This window comes from Passer montanus, unplaced genomic scaffold, assembly GCF_014805655.1.
Source record: "Passer montanus isolate IOZ18808 unplaced genomic scaffold, ASM1480565v1 scaffold5, whole genome shotgun sequence".
NCBI lineage: Eukaryota > Metazoa > Chordata > Aves > Passeriformes > Passeridae > Passer > Passer montanus.
Window position 1 is genome coordinate 5718669 of NW_024369929.1, and position 15694 is coordinate 5734362.

At 35.1% G+C, this 15694-nt stretch overlaps 1 protein-coding gene across 4 annotated transcripts in view; it reads left to right on the plus strand.

Annotated features, from left to right (window-relative positions):
- Positions 1-15694, plus strand: part of WDR72 (WD repeat domain 72) — a 102699-nt gene that overhangs the window by 18286 nt on the left and 68719 nt on the right. For all 4 annotated transcript variants that reach the window (XM_039723591.1, XM_039723589.1, XM_039723590.1 and 1 more), the window contains 6 exons: positions 861-1006; positions 1369-1465; positions 3885-4026; positions 4321-4566; positions 5079-5299; positions 6577-6772. In XM_039723591.1, the coding sequence (XP_039579525.1) occupies positions 861-1006; positions 1369-1465; positions 3885-4026; positions 4321-4566; positions 5079-5299; positions 6577-6772 (1048 nt within the window). The remainder of the gene's footprint in view (positions 1-860; positions 1007-1368; positions 1466-3884; positions 4027-4320; positions 4567-5078; positions 5300-6576; positions 6773-15694) is intronic.

Genomic DNA, 15694 nt, shown 5'->3' on the forward strand with positions numbered 1-15694 from the left:
TTTAAAACTTTAACTCCAAATTTGCTGGATAGAAGGGGGATTTAAGTATTAGACAGTTTTAGAGCACTGTGAGTGCATTATAGTCCTCTCCACAGTGCATTTGAAAGGGAGACAAAGAATAAAAATTCCTCTTTAAGTATGACAGAAGTACTCACAGTTGGCAAGTCCTCAGTAGTCAGGGACCTTTGTTTGTTGATAGCAGCAGCAAAACTAAAGACCCAGGCTATATTGTTTTTTTTGTAGCTATAATATTGTAACTAAAAATTTAAAAAAAAGTTTTAGAGAACACAATGTATTTAAACTGAAACTTATTGTAAAAAATTTATATTTTTATTTTCCAGTGCAAAAAAAAATTCTCTTACATTAATCACTCACTATTATTTAAATATTTATACCTGATTCCAAAATCTCTGTGGGGACAGGAATGCGTCAAAAAATTTTATATGTACCTGGGTCAACTTCAAATAATGTAGTTGTATCCTTGAGATGTCTCTTGGGCTACTTAAATTCCATACAAAAGCATTTATAGAGAAAGTTCATGTGTAGAATGGATTTTTCCACTTTTTGTGGAAAAATATCTGTAATATGCATGGATTTCTATTAATTTCTATAATGAGACTATAAGGTCCTAATGCTACTTTTTGGTTGGGTTTTTTTTTAACTGTCAGTTTCTTTAACTTTGGACTGTATGGTTTGACTCCGACTTTGCAGTAGTTTATCAAAACATGTTAGGCTTTAACAATATTTGTTCAACTACAAAGAGTTGAACTCATGTTCTACTTCTGATTCTCTGTCCAAACCTAGTTTAGGTTAAAATTAATTTGCCAATACTATTTGTTTTGTTGTTCTTCTGAACTTAGGTCTATGATTATTGTGATTTCTCCTTGCTTTGTACTGAGTTCTGTAAGAGTGGTCAGTGCTTTGCTGGTGGGGAAGTGCTGGCAGCTTACAGACTTATCATCTGGACAGAAGATGGCCACAGTTACATCTACCAGCTGCTAAACAGGTGGGCTCAGATGGGAAATTCACACAAAAAGTTCAGGTACAAGATGAACTTTGGGAGGGTTACTATGGAAAATCTCTGCATGTTGCAAATGATCAAAAACCAGAACAAAACCACTTTGGCACTCAAAGATTTACCCTGAGTTTGACAGCCCTCAGTCTTTGTTTGACACAGCAGGGGACATAGGAATAAGATTAGCCATGTAGAACTTGGGCAGCTGGTGCTGTGATTTCAAAAAGTCTCTTGTAATTACTTATTTGGTTACCTTTAATTGAACTTGTGAATCTTGGATGTTACTGTTCCGCTTTCTAAAAAAATGACTTTCTAAAGCTTGTATGTTTAAAATTGCTTGTTTAATTATACAGTGGCCTTTCTAAAAGCATGTACCCTGCTGATGGGAAGGTGCTGAAGGAAACAGTTTATCCTCATTTACTCAGCTTTACTGGCATGAAGGAAAATAAGGTAAATTCATAAGGGTCTGAAAATTTGTCTGTTTGCAAAAACCTGAATAATCCCCAAAGAACATGTGAATTCATCAACAGATTTAATTGTTCTACAAAAACAAGGAATAATATTTATTCCTTCATGTTAAAATTGGTACTTACAAACTTGAGAAGGCTCGTAATGTATTTTGTCTGATTTTTGCCTATGTTTAGGCTTTTTTCCCAGTGGAAAAATGCCTTTATCTTCAACTGTAGATAGACTGGTTCTTGTTTATTTTCTCTAATTTTGGCAAAAAGAAAAATATTTTAAAAAAAGATGTGGTCTAAAGTATTTTTAGAAGCGTCTACTTTTCAAATCTGTAAAAATTAATAAAAATAAAATCTCCCAACAAATACAACCATGCCATAAAACCAAAATCAAAAAAGGCAACCCATGAGCAAAATGTGAGCAAGTTACTTCTTGTTTTATTAAGGAATATATGTATGTTTCAATGTAACTATACAAATACGTTTTGTATCCACCTGAAATGGAAGGAGTCTGAATCTGTGGCATTTTATCCAGAATACTGCTGGCTTGAGCCTTCAGAATCACATGCAGAACTTTGTTGCACTGTGAACAGACTGATGTACCCAGAATGCATAAAATGAGACACATATGACTCTCTTCAGATCCATGGCCTTGGATTGAAGAAGCCTCTGATGTTAAGAGGAAGATGGAAAAGTAGCTGATCTCTACACTTTTGTTTGAGAATTTATATTTAGTACAGCATGTCACACCAATTTCAAATTTGAAGTTACTGTGTAGACATGTATCTCAAATGGACACAGCTGTGTTGGAAACCTACATCTTCACTCTTAATGTTGTGTTTTGTATGATCACAAATAAGGAAACACAGATGATTTGAAAAGAAGAAATTTCATTATAATTAGGAAGCTGGGGATTGGGGGACAGGAAAGATATGTGGAACGCCTTCTTACTTGGGCAAAAAATGAACCAGAGCAAATAGAAAGGATAATTCTGTGTGCCTTTGGGGGTTGTTTTTTTTGTTTTGTTTTTGTTTTTGGGGTTTTTTTGTTTGGTTTTTTTTTTGTTTGTTTGTTTGGTTGTTTTTTTTAGTAATGCTGATTGCTAATGCTGTTGCAATTGTTGGAAGATGTGGATTTAATTCCTGCTTGAAATTGCTTTAGTTTGAGTTTTTGTGCAACAGCTCAAGCAGGTTGTTAAGTAGTTTCTGAAAATATGCAACAGAAACTTATTTTTATTTGTACCTGACTAGAAACATTGCTAAATATATACCTGTGTTTTGTTTTCTAGTGTTTTCTGTTGACAAATGTAGGCTTTTAGAAAGCATGCTTGTTGCATAATCCTGTGAAGCCTGACAGATTTAATTTTCAGTGGAAGGGAAATAGCATAAGCCATTCAGCTTTTCCCCAAATGCTGTGATCTAAAAATCAGATAGGATAACTGCTGAAGGATGCCAAAAGGTCAGAAAAGGTGAGGGAAAAGAAATAGCCAAAACACATGGCTTAGCAAATAATAGGGTTACGGTGGTGGTAGAAAACTCACATATGCTTCCCCCCAAATATATGCTTTTAAAAAAATAATGACTCTCTCTTCTAAAATATTTTTGCTTTAATACTTGCCTTACTGATTGAATCGTTTTTATAGCAGATTTGTGAGACAACCAAATCACCTGTATGATAATCTATTTTGAACTCCATTTTGAGACTATAAACAAACCATTTTACAGGACAGTTAATTATTTTGAAACTGGTTCTCAAACTTTGTCGTAAATAAGTATATCTAACATAAGAGGTAATTATAGAAAGTGATAAGCTGTCTCCTGAGCCTCCTTTTTTCTAGAGTAAACAATCCCAGCTCCCCCAGCTGCTCCCCATGAGAATTGTGCTCTACACCCTTCAGCAGCTTCATTGCTCTTTGGAAATGGTCCACCACCTCAAGACTGAATGATGGTGTTATGGGCTATTACCTGTGTAAAAGCATAATTCTTACCTTTCATTATTTGTAGTCATGCGAACTGTGATGACTTGCAAGCTTGACATGACTGAAGCTTTAGTGGATTTGTTTTGATGCAAAAATTATCAATATTTTACTGCATTGTTTTTTCAGCCTGATCTTGGTCCTTATGTTGGTGAATCTATAAACCCAGGGAGACCTCTAAGTCTACGTTTCCATTTGGGATGTGGGTTTAGCCAAGGATACTTGCAAAGCAGGGGTGATCCTTGAGAGGTTCATACCAGGCAGAGTAGACTTGGTCTGAGCAGGATTTAGTGGCAGATAAGGAAACAACTGTGGCTTGTTCTGTATTTTTACAGCTTTTGATGAAAAAAAAAAAAACCCTTCACATTTACAATTAATTATTGCATTATTTTATCTGTTTCCTTTCTGAGTATTGACTTACTGTTCCTTTTCACAGAGTCTTCCTTTTGTCATGGGCTTCATGAATGAAAGAAAGGAGCCTTTCTACAAGGTTCTTTTTTCTGGTGAAGCTTCAGGACGGATCACTTTGTGGCATGTTCCTGATGTTCCTGTGTCAACGTTTGATGGTTCTCCAAAAGGTTTGGCACTTCTGGCACCTTACTACCGTATTTTTCCTTATCTCTTGGAGTCAATTTTACTGAAAATCAAAATTCTCATAAAAACTTTTCATGCTGAAAAGTGGTGCTCATTTATTCATTGTGTGGTGATTGCTTGTAGTTAGGAGGAATAGCAACTGCTAACTGTCCAACCCTGGACTGCAGAAAGAATAAGTTAAGGGAAGTGATCAAGAGATGAAAAGGTGTGTTTTGTTTACTTTGACTTTTTATACTTTGTTTTGCATAAACAAAATACTGTCTTGCCCCACCTTCTAGAGATCCCAATTACAACCATGTGGACTCTTCAGGATAATTTTGATAAACATCATTCCATGTCAGAGGGCATTATTGATCAACTTTGTGGATCTGAAGATGGATTTGGAAGCACAGTTGTCAGTTCCTCTGTGTACATACCTGGTCTTGATAAGCTTGTATGTGGATGTGAAAATGGGAAAATTTTTGTGACATTAGGTTTAGAAACTGCAAGAGCAAGACTTTTAGAAAACATATCTTTTCTTGAAGGTAAGTTTTAACAATTAGTTCAGATTCATCTCGGTCAAACACAGAAGACTTCATAATTCTGGCATCACTTCTAGTGACCTTTGTAAAAATTCTCTGAAAAGTAGGGCTGGAATGAGATGAGGGAAATGGATGTTTATGATGATCTTTCCTTCCATAGCTGATCTATTGGATCACAGCTTAGTACTAACAAGGTGCTTTCCAGTAGTGGGAATCTGGGCATGGCTATGGGATTGGATAGCCCCTAGAAGTGAGATGTGTGGCATATCACTGTATAGGCAGTTTCCTATTTGATTTGCTCTCTAAAAGATCATTCCACTGAAGGGAACATAAAGGGTACATCTCAGTACTGAAGCTCAGAGTGCAGACCTTTGTTCTATCTTTTACAAACAGGTCCAAAATTCTTTGACACTATATAAAGGCTGGTTATATTTATCCTGACTTTCAGGAAATGTGCTGTAAAACATGAAACTCCTAGACTTAAACAGCGAAAATAATGTGTAATCTTGTTTCAGATAATCTACCTTATAAGGTTCTGAATGGTCACAGTAGCAGAGTCACTTGCTTACTTTATCCACATGACAAATCAGTAAGATTTGATCCCAGCTGGCTGTTATCAGGGGGCCAGGATTCTGTTGTGATCTGCTGGGATTTATTTACTGGAGGCATCCTACAGCAGTTTAATCTGCAGTCTGGTGCAGTGACAGAGCTCTTGCGATCCCCAGAACACTACAGAGTAAGTAAAAGCATAAAATATGTATATATTTATATACAAGAGAAAATAAAACATTATCTAGCTGTACTTTACCCACGCCACTTTATGCTTAATTTACCTTAATTTAATTGTTGTCTTTGAAAGTTGCTTTTAATTGCAGGGAGTTACGTTTTTGAGTTTGTAATATATTAAATTGAAGCTCTTAACATTCTATTCACCATTTTTATTATCATGATTATTAACTTATGTCAATCTGATTAACTCCTCCTGAAATTTAAAAAAAATTACTCAGTGAGGCTAGGAGCTTGAACATACTATTTTAATCTTCTCTATTGTTCCAAAAGATATATACTTTATTTTGGTTCCTGACACATCTTTTTGGTCCTTTGTGTGTATGTTTTTTGCATTTTATGATATTTAGAATAATTTAAAATTGTGTTCTAATTAATTAAATTCTAGAGTTAAGTTTAGGTGGAAATTTACTGAATGTTCGATGTAACTTTTGAACTATATATTCTGTGAAGCTGGGATTTCCATTTTTCCTCTTACAAAGCCTGCAAAGACAGATTTGATACTTATTAACGACTTGCAGTCCACTTACATGCCAAAATAAAATAGTAAAAAAAATTGTTTGCAATAATAAGTTTTTAACATTTGTAAGACTCCTTTTCATCTTTATTCTGAAAACTGAGTAGGATTTAATGCCTGCCTGGCTTGTGTTTGTCTTGTTTACAGAGCTGAATTGTTCTGTGGGGATATTCCTCTGTGTGTCACCAAAAATTACTTGCAGGAAGGGAAGGTTTTACAGTATCAGATCCATAGAGTGTGAAATGAATTTGTAACTTAGTTTTTTTGTTAGAAATACATTACTCTTGGCTTTTTAGACCTGATATAATTTTATATTACATGAACACCAGTTTGGTTTAAGGTAATTTTTTTACTACTTTCTCTTCTAGGACAACTGCTACTGTGTAGTTGGTTATATAATCACTGCTTTGGTATGCTAAATATTGTGAATAAATGGAATTAAAATTACTGTAGTTAAAATACTGGAAAAACAAAGATGAAGGTATGTTTTCCTGTCAGGAAATCAGTTGTGTAGTCAACACAAAATGAGTTGTATAGTCAACACTTGCTGAAAACAAGTTGAAGATGTTGGCTGACATAAAATATAATTTTCTAAAATGAGTACGTTCTGGGAAGGAAATCAGTGGAATACTCTTCGTAGGCCTGCTAAAATGATGTGCTTATGAATTACAGTGGTTACAGTGTTGAAAGTGGAGTTTTCTGTTTTGCAGTTAAGAGACCAGAGTATAGTGTGCTGTGTGTGCAGCGACCACTCAGTAGCAATTCTACACCTCCAGAAGAGAGAATGTCTCTTACATGCTAGAAAGCATCTGTTTCCTGTGAAGAAGATAAAATTTGACCCTCTTGAGAATGTGCTGATTGTTGGATGTGAAGACAATTCAGTTTACATTTGGGAAATTGAAACAGGTAATAACACAAAGGGGTCATCCTGTTTGTTTTGATGTTTTGGTCACTTTCCTGAATGTTTTTCTGTCACATGGTGTTATTTATAGAAGGCAAAAACATTAGTAGAAATGTGAACACATTGATTATGTGAATGGGAAAGTTTCAGTGTTTGTATAAGCAAGAAAAAAAAATTCTTACAGTTCAAGGTATGCCACTAGTAAAATAGAATGGCTTAAGTCCCATCCTGCTGATCAGGGGTTTAGCTGACATGGCAGTGAATTGAGTAGAATTCACCTGGGAGCTATAAGTAAAAATCAAACTTATTAAAAGGACTGATGATTTCAGTCTAAACTGTCCCAATTTGGAATACAAAATTATTATTTATTCCAAAAATTCATGATCTGAGATACTTTTATTTAATTGCTAGTCAGTTAACAGTAGAAGATAATTGCAAAGTTCATGACTGTGTAGACAGCAAAACTAGAGTGTTTTCAGGTTAAACTGTAAATTCCCAGGTGATTTGAGAATGCAATGCTGATTCATATGGGTAATAAATGTACTTATTTGAGCTTGGACAGACAGGACTATTAGGGGTTATAATGTTATTAGACACTAAGAATGTCCAGGCAATTCAGAGCTGTGTGTCCTGAGAGGAGGAAGATGCATTGAGTCCAGAGCTGCTGAAATTCACAGCATGATAAAACTGTATCAAAACCCAATTTTACTAACTGAGCCCTGAGACCACAATTTATTTTACAGGTTATTACAACACACTATCTACACTGTTTGCTTTAGACAAAACAGGAAAAATCAGAGTATATTTGACCTGTCCTTCCTTCACTCATAAAACCATTGCCTGTTTCAAGATTAAAGAGGAAATAAAATTGATACCACTGCTCATGCATATTACATATTCAGACAAGGGTACAGATGGCTAAAAGTGTGTTTTTTGTTATGAGTATCACAGAAGAATGAGTGCAACGGTCACCACCTCACCACAGGAAAAGATACTCTTATTTGCTCTACAGTAGCAATTAACAAATCTTTTTTGTTGGTGCTCCTGTTATGCATTGCTGACTAAAAGGTGCCATCTAGGGTCAATACCTGAGAAAGCCCAGTAGGATATACTGTAGTTGCTTTAATGTTGAATTACATCTGTATTGCAGCAGAACACAAGAGGTCATGGCGTTGATCCTTGAAATTGGCCTGACCTAGATCAAGAGCTATGTAGATACTTCAGTGGCACTCAGACAGACAAAGCATTGTTCAGATGTGTGACAGAGATGCCACAGCATCACTGAGGCACTTCTGCAGGAACACAGCACCTTTCATTAGGATTTCATCTGTTGGCAAATAAATGGGCAACCACACATAGTCCCACTTGCCTACACAGTTACCTCTGAACATATTCCCTAGCTCAGTTAAATAGGATAAAATCCGAGCAGTAGCCTCGTGCTTGAGTTCTGCTATAGGAAGGGACATAAGATAGCTTTTATTGCTTCTACAGTCAAATAGTGTTTATATGTCTTCTGGCTATGCAGTTAACTTCATGACTTGAGCTTTGCCTCTAAGTTAAAGTCAGTGGAGTATTGTGTCAGACTCATATATCACTGTTTGCAGTTTAAAAAATGCATCTGAACAGTGTTCCTGTGCTAAAGTAATGGATAGTTGGGAAAACAGCCAGTCTGTATAGAATTGCAGGCTGTGGATTAAGAAATTTCTATGAATATTTCAGTATTTACACTGTTGTAGAGTCAGCAATAGTTCTGTTGAATTTGACAGGTGACTTTAGAAAAGTTTAAGAGACTTAGCACCACTTTGAATGGTTCTAGAATGGTTCTTCCATCAGGTAATTAATAGGATGATCCCTAGAGCAGATGGAAGATTTCATTGTGCAGTTTCCTGTTGACAGAGGTTGACACACTTGTACAGAAAGCATTCCAAAGGACCTGAAAATGTTTGTTTCAAGATGCTTTCATAATTATCACTTTGAGGCTGAGGCAGAAGAAACTTTGTGTCCTAGGTTAAACTCTAAACTAGTGCTACTTTGTATACAACTTGTTGTACTCTCTTTTCATGAGATTTACAAAGATGACCTTATTTTACATGATCACTGGGAAGTTTCTGAGTACAATTGTCTACATATATTCTAAATAAATAGGCTTTCAGCATAGCTTATGCTGAAATGGTAAATACCAGGAGTATAGTTGACTTCAAGTGTAATTTAAGTATGTATCTCTTCCCCACTGACTAAAGACAAGTCTAAAAAAGGTGGGAGATAAAAAAGAGAAAGATAACTGCCTGTTGCTCTTACACGTCTAGAATTAGATAAATTTATTTATATCCTTAATTCCCTTGATTTACAGAGTAAAGTGAAATGATTCTAAGTTTAAATGTTGATATTGCACCTGCATGTGGGTAGTGATATAGAAAACAGCACAGAGGCCATGGAATAATATCTGTGTAATTTAATGTATTTTACCTAAATTTTAATATATGGATATGGTAACTTTCCATTACAGTGGAATATCTTTCCATGACAATGAATATTGATCTAATCATACATTTGGAATATTAATATGGTATGTGTACAGGATATTCTCCAAACTTGTGTGCTAGAAGACAAATATGAAAATCAATAACAAATTTTATTCTAATTAAAGTGCAGAATATTTCTTCCAATAACCACCACTTGAAAACCCCTTCAATAAGGAAATTAGCTGTTATCTGTATTGCTTTTAAATTTTCCTAACCAGTTGGTATCTTTGCTTTTTTAGAAAAGTAAATATCATTACAACAAAATACAGTAATAAAAGGATGAAAGGGTGGTTTTACTTGCTGTGTACAGCATATGGCAACATGTCTACCAAGCTGCCTTTAGATCCAATGTGTATTAAGAGTGAGGAATGAATGGGTGGGACTTAAATAGCAATATTCCTTGCTCAGAGTTAATAATCTTCATTTATCAGTGATAAATTGTTTTTCAATTAGTATGAGTTTAGAGTGCATTTATTCCTTGAATTCATCATACTTGCAGAATTAATAATTTACTGATTTCTTGTTACTTTATTTTGCCTTGCAAGCCTCTCTGTTTTATTAAGGATATGTTTAGTTTGAGTTTAAAGGTAGAATAACATCACTTAATAAAAGTTCAATTTATTGTTCAGCTCTCATCCTACATTTTTAGCTTTACACTGGCTGTGTTGTGGTTTTTTCATACTCCCCCAGGGAGTGCAAATTTTTAGAGCTTTCTTACATGTTACTAGCTCCGAAAAAAAATTGAAACATATGCTTAAAAATATTTTTATGAGGTCAGATCTCCTGAATAGTCAAAACTAACTCTGCTTACAATCCTTATTAGAAAAGGTCAAAACTCATCAATAAGTTATAGACAATAACCAAATATGCAGCATTTTGTTTTATCCACACTATTTGTGTATCACTTTACCTATTTGTGCTCTACCTGAATAATTTTCTGAATAAAATACTTTTCCTTGTATTTTGACATGTCTGTTATCACAGTATCTGAGTGCTTGGTAACAATGGTTCTGCCATTTTCTGACTAAGTGCAGAATTGTTACAGTTGTCTTGGCTTCTAACATCTGCATCTAAACAAACCAGAAATCCTAAGAATGACAGTTTTATATAGAATTATTCTGAGAACACTCTAGCTGGTATGTAATTTTAAACCCCTCATTTTTCAATGTATTGAGTGTACCAAAGATATACATAGAAGTACCTGCTACCTTAATTCAGAGGTTTTCTTTGCTATTTCTACTTGATTTTGCAAATGTAGTATCAGGGTGATACTGATGTATTTTATCTCAGGGTTTTTGGTAGAGGTAAGTCCGTTCACTGTAAGGAGACTCTTTGTCACCATGTGGAATGTTCTGCATGGACCTCTCGTCCTTGAGCAGGCAGGAAAAGCAGCAGTGCTTCAAGCAGTGCTGTCACTGAGGTGGGAGCAAGGCATTGGCTTGGAGGTTCAGTTCACAGAAGGTGAATGTTCAGCTTTGAGTCCATACTTTAAGGCATGAAGTTTTTCTGAAACACTTGTGTTTGATGACTTTAACAAGAATGATTAATGGCTTGAGACATTTCTGCTGAGAAAGAAAAAAAATCATACCACCTTAAGATAGCTGTCAATCATAGAATATTTTACCTCAAGCATTTAAAAGCTACACAGGTATCAATAAAATAAACCAGCCTTTTAATGAGTTTCTCAGACCTAATAAAATATGCAGTGTCTAACATTAGTCAAATCCATCTCTATGATCATAAAAAACCTTATGAAAAATAGAAGAGTTCAGAAATACTCTGAAAATAATTCTTGTTGTGTTTATGCCACATCGATAAACTTAAATGCTGCATAAAACCTCTGCTGTTTCAGAAGTGCACTTGCCATAGAGAAAATGAAATTATTCTGCAGATATGATGTTATGGATCAAGCCTTTGATCATATTGATGGTCAACCACGCTGGAAGGTTTTCAAACACTGTTTAAAGATAATTTTAAATAGTTATATATGCTGTAATATTTTTTATAATTGGTGCCAACAATGAGAATTATAAACCTGTAGTAAACAGCAAGTATCACATGAGCTGAAGAATATGAGGGGTGGGGTTTGGGTTGTTTGGTTGGCTTTTTTTTTTCTAAGTAGACCTTTATTTAATACATCATATAGTTTTTCCCATCCTAGAAATCGGGGATTAAACTGCTTAGAAAGTTAAAGCTTAGATTTCATGAGGTGGCTGTGATAAAATAAGTTGTAGAGTTTTAATGAATCTTAACTCAATCAGAGTAAATTTGGTCATTACTTAGATTTATGCCTAGATAATTGGAGAACCAAGAATAATTACTTTTTTGTGACTTTTTGTCCTTGTAAAATTTAGTGATTTAGAGTCTCTTTTGATATCTTTTTCATTTTCCCTGTCTCCCCATTTTTCTCTTTTTCTCTTCAGGTCATTGGTCAGAATTAGATCTGAGTGGGTGATTGTGGCCTCACTGATAAATCCTGTGGTTGTGTTTCGTCTGCTGGAGGCCATGATGTAGGGTCAAAGTCATAGCAGTCACTACCTTCTTGTTTCTTTTTAAATGAATTTTGCATAGCCTAAAGATCTGCAAATCTCAAAATAAGATTTTAAAATTAATATATATGCCTTGTGGAATTTAACATTTGGGTTTGGGGCTTTTTTTAATTTAATTTGTCAGTCTTAAGGTAAAACTTAACTAATGTTTTGTCTTATTTTTATTGCATCTTATATTTTATATGTGTAAGCCTCGGGTCAGTCTGTAGCTTGTACTTGAATATTTCATAGCTCTCTAAATTTGAGTCATCGTTCAGTAAATACTTATTGATGTAGCATAATAAAGGGTAGTGGAGCTTGGGAAACACTCAGGGTAAAAAAAAAAAAACAGACAGTGTCATCTTCTTCTCAGTTTGCAGAAGCTGAGAATGCCTCACTCTTGCCAGTATACATGAGTGTATCTGTATATTTATATGTATGCATATCCATGTATGTTTTTGTAATTTATGTATACTTGGTGGCACTTGTATGGAATTTAGCTGTATGTAGCTGTTCTTTCCAGTTGACAATTTATCTTCATTCTTATTATTAATAAATAAGATTTTATATGTGTGTGTATATATAAGAAGTGTAACTGAAAACTGCTATGATCCAGTGCAGTCAGAAGAGTGCCTGCCAGGGAGGGGTTTCATTCCAGACACTAAGGGACAGATTCTCATTCCATCTTTGTTTGTGAAAAAGGAGTAGATGGAAACGACTTGCATACCTTCCAATTTCAGAGTTGGAAACTTTTTCCATTCAGCCCAGTTTAGCACATATATTGTGTCTTAACAATTCATTCAAAGTATCATTGTCCTTTACTGTTTGGAATAGTTCAGATGGACTCAGGGAGAGAACAGGGGAGTGTCCTTACTTTTGGGGTCTTGTGCCTGCATCAGAAATCCTGACATAAGGACTGGCTGTATTGGGGAATTGCTCTTTTTACCACATATATAAACTAACATTATATATCAGTGGTTTTCTTTGTGTTGATGTTCATTGCTTTTTTTCAGCTGAAGGATATTGACAGTAGTTTGCTAATGCTCTTCTGAAAGTGTGTATTCAGAAAAATGTCAATAACACAGAGCTGGACGTATCAGAAATCTTCCAAATGCAAAAATGAGGAAGGAAGATCTGCAAAGACACATCTCCATTTTTAATCTCATCCTTAAAGTAAAATAGCTTTAAAAATATTAGATTATTTGGCTGGATTTTGTGTAATCTATCCCATTTCTATTTGCTAGATGGCATTTACTTTTGTCTTGGTATTGCTTGGAATATATATTCTTAATGCAATGTTTATTCCATCTCTTTTGAGCCAATTGATATTGGAATGATAGCACTAGCAATAAGGAGAAATTTTTCAAGCAAAGTGCTTGCCTACTGTCTTGGAGCAAGATTGTAGTATTGTAAAATTCAAGCATTTTTGTAGCAAGGAACATAAAATTTCTATATGCCTTACTCTACCATCACAGAAGGAAATGTGTTGGGAGGGGTTTTTTCAGGTGAAATAGGTATTTATAGAACAAATGATCTTAACAGAAAATAAACCAACTAATGTTACAGATAGTATTTGTTTTGAATGCTGGGTTTTCTGTTTTGACTTACTAGTAAAGAAAAGGATTTGTTCTTGACCACATGCTGTTTTTAAATAAAATCAATTCTGAAATAATTTCTCATGCACAGAGCACTGGTATGCTGTAAGAGTCATCTGAGTTACTAGGTCACAGCAGCAGTGCAATATTGAGGATTTTCGATACTTTAGCTGTGACAGCAAACACAGAGAGCACTGGAGCCTGATGATATGACAGGTCATGTGATGGCAGAGAATGCCTCGTCTTGAGGCAGGAAGATTTGCGTGACCTCTTCAGTAAAAATGCCTCCTTCAGTATGCAGAACCCAGAGAACTGTATGGACAGCACTAACACCAAGAGACACAATTTGTAGTACTTGGTCCACAGGAAGAATAAGATGTTGTAGCAGTCTCTAGCCAGTCACATCTGGTGGTCCAGAGCTGCCCAGGAGAGTGAAATACTCCACTCTTGTCTGTTCCTGAGACTTGGTTGCCATGGTCACAGCTTTAGAGAGATAAAGACTTTCTTTTCCTGTATTTTGTATGTATAGTAGGGGGTCATAGCAGTGGTGTTGCTGCTGTATAGACACCCCTATCTCTTCCTGTTCATCCATTGTTTTTTTTATGCTCTTCAATCGAAATCCTTTAGGCTTATTCATATTTAAATACTTCAGGTTTGAGAATGAATTTTATTTCTGCCCTTCTTCCTGTACTCTCATCTACAAGCTTTGTCTTTTCTTACTCTTTTTTATTTTCCTTTTAGCATATTCCTAAAAAATGACAGTTTCTGAACAATAAGCACCCTGCCTCAGTATTATTTTGCCTGTTTGCAGCGGTCAGAAAGTCTTTGTCATATATACAGGTTTCTAAATCTTTCCCCTCATCCTCTGTTTGTTCTCAGGTGTATTCAGGCATCACAGAATATAAGTCTTTCTTCATTTTGTCTCTGCCAACTATTTGCTCTGTAAATTAGTGTTTTGGGCTAGTCAAAAGAGTAAAGTTAAGCATATAATATAAATAACACTTTCACGATCACATTTTCCTATGCACTTCATGCCATTTTGTTGCAGCTCCAGCTGTGCACACAAACCTGTACATACAAATGTTAATAATAGGGAACAGGATTGGGTAGTATATGCAAGAAAGGATTTTTTAAGAAACTAGACAACTTCTGGAAGGTGCTACTTAAACAGGATTTGAGATAGCTGTTATGAGAGATATATAAATAATTTAAAGATGTAACAGGAGTTTTTCCAATTGATTTTAGGTTGTCATAATGTTGCTAATAAGAAAATAAGCTTGTTGTCCAGGGCATTTTCTATTTAATGCTCCTCTCTATAAATGGGTATTAAAAATGAAAATTAAAAACCAAAACAATTGTAGGTTCTCTATGTGAGAAGCCAAGCCCTGTTTCTTGATTAGTGTAAACCCAAAATGGCTTTTTTCAGTTGATAATATGTTAATTTTCTCTTCTCCTAACTACTTGAAAATGGTATGCTTGCAATGGTATTGTTCTGATGCACTTAGAGAAGTTTGTTAGCAGCAGAAATGTTCAGTAACCCAACAACCTGTTGGTGGCTTCTCACTTTGCATCTGGTAAGTCTATAATATATAGGAGCATATCTGTCATCTGTTTAAAAGAAAATGTGTGTTAAATTCATAAAACATGACTTTGCGTTAATGTACATTGAGAATACCTGTATATTCCATTCAGGCCATTGCCTCCCAAGGTTAAATTCTGCTGTCAGATTTTCTGTACCTTTTACTACTTCTGGTATGTTTCTTTTTCTGTCAACTGAAATTTTTTTCTTCAACCAGAAGTTGAAAAATTGCCTCTGAAGCTGTTGCCGGAAAAAAAACCTCTGATATACGGAAAATAACCCAAGTCTGTCTGTAGTATGATAGCCTTCACTAAATTATATTCTATTTTATATCCACTAGATTATCCCATAGAATGGTCTGACTCTAGGGAATGACTGCTGCTGAAGCACTCATTTGCATCTGGTGCTACCGAGATATGTTTGGAAGTTCTGTGTAATACCAAAGGCTATGCATGGTCAGGTTGTTGAAATTTCATACCATGCCCCCAGAAGTCTTGGATTTATTAAAAACTTATTTTTCTTAAAAGGAACATGATACCTGGTAATTTCACAGAGATATTATGATAATATTGAGGACTCCAGCAGTGAATTGCACTGAAAAAAGTGTTAGAGAAAACAAGGTTTGATGTATGTGTGTATATTCATTGTGTAGTGGACTTGCCACAGAAGGGGTAGAGAAAGCTTCAGCCCCTTCACTTAAAAG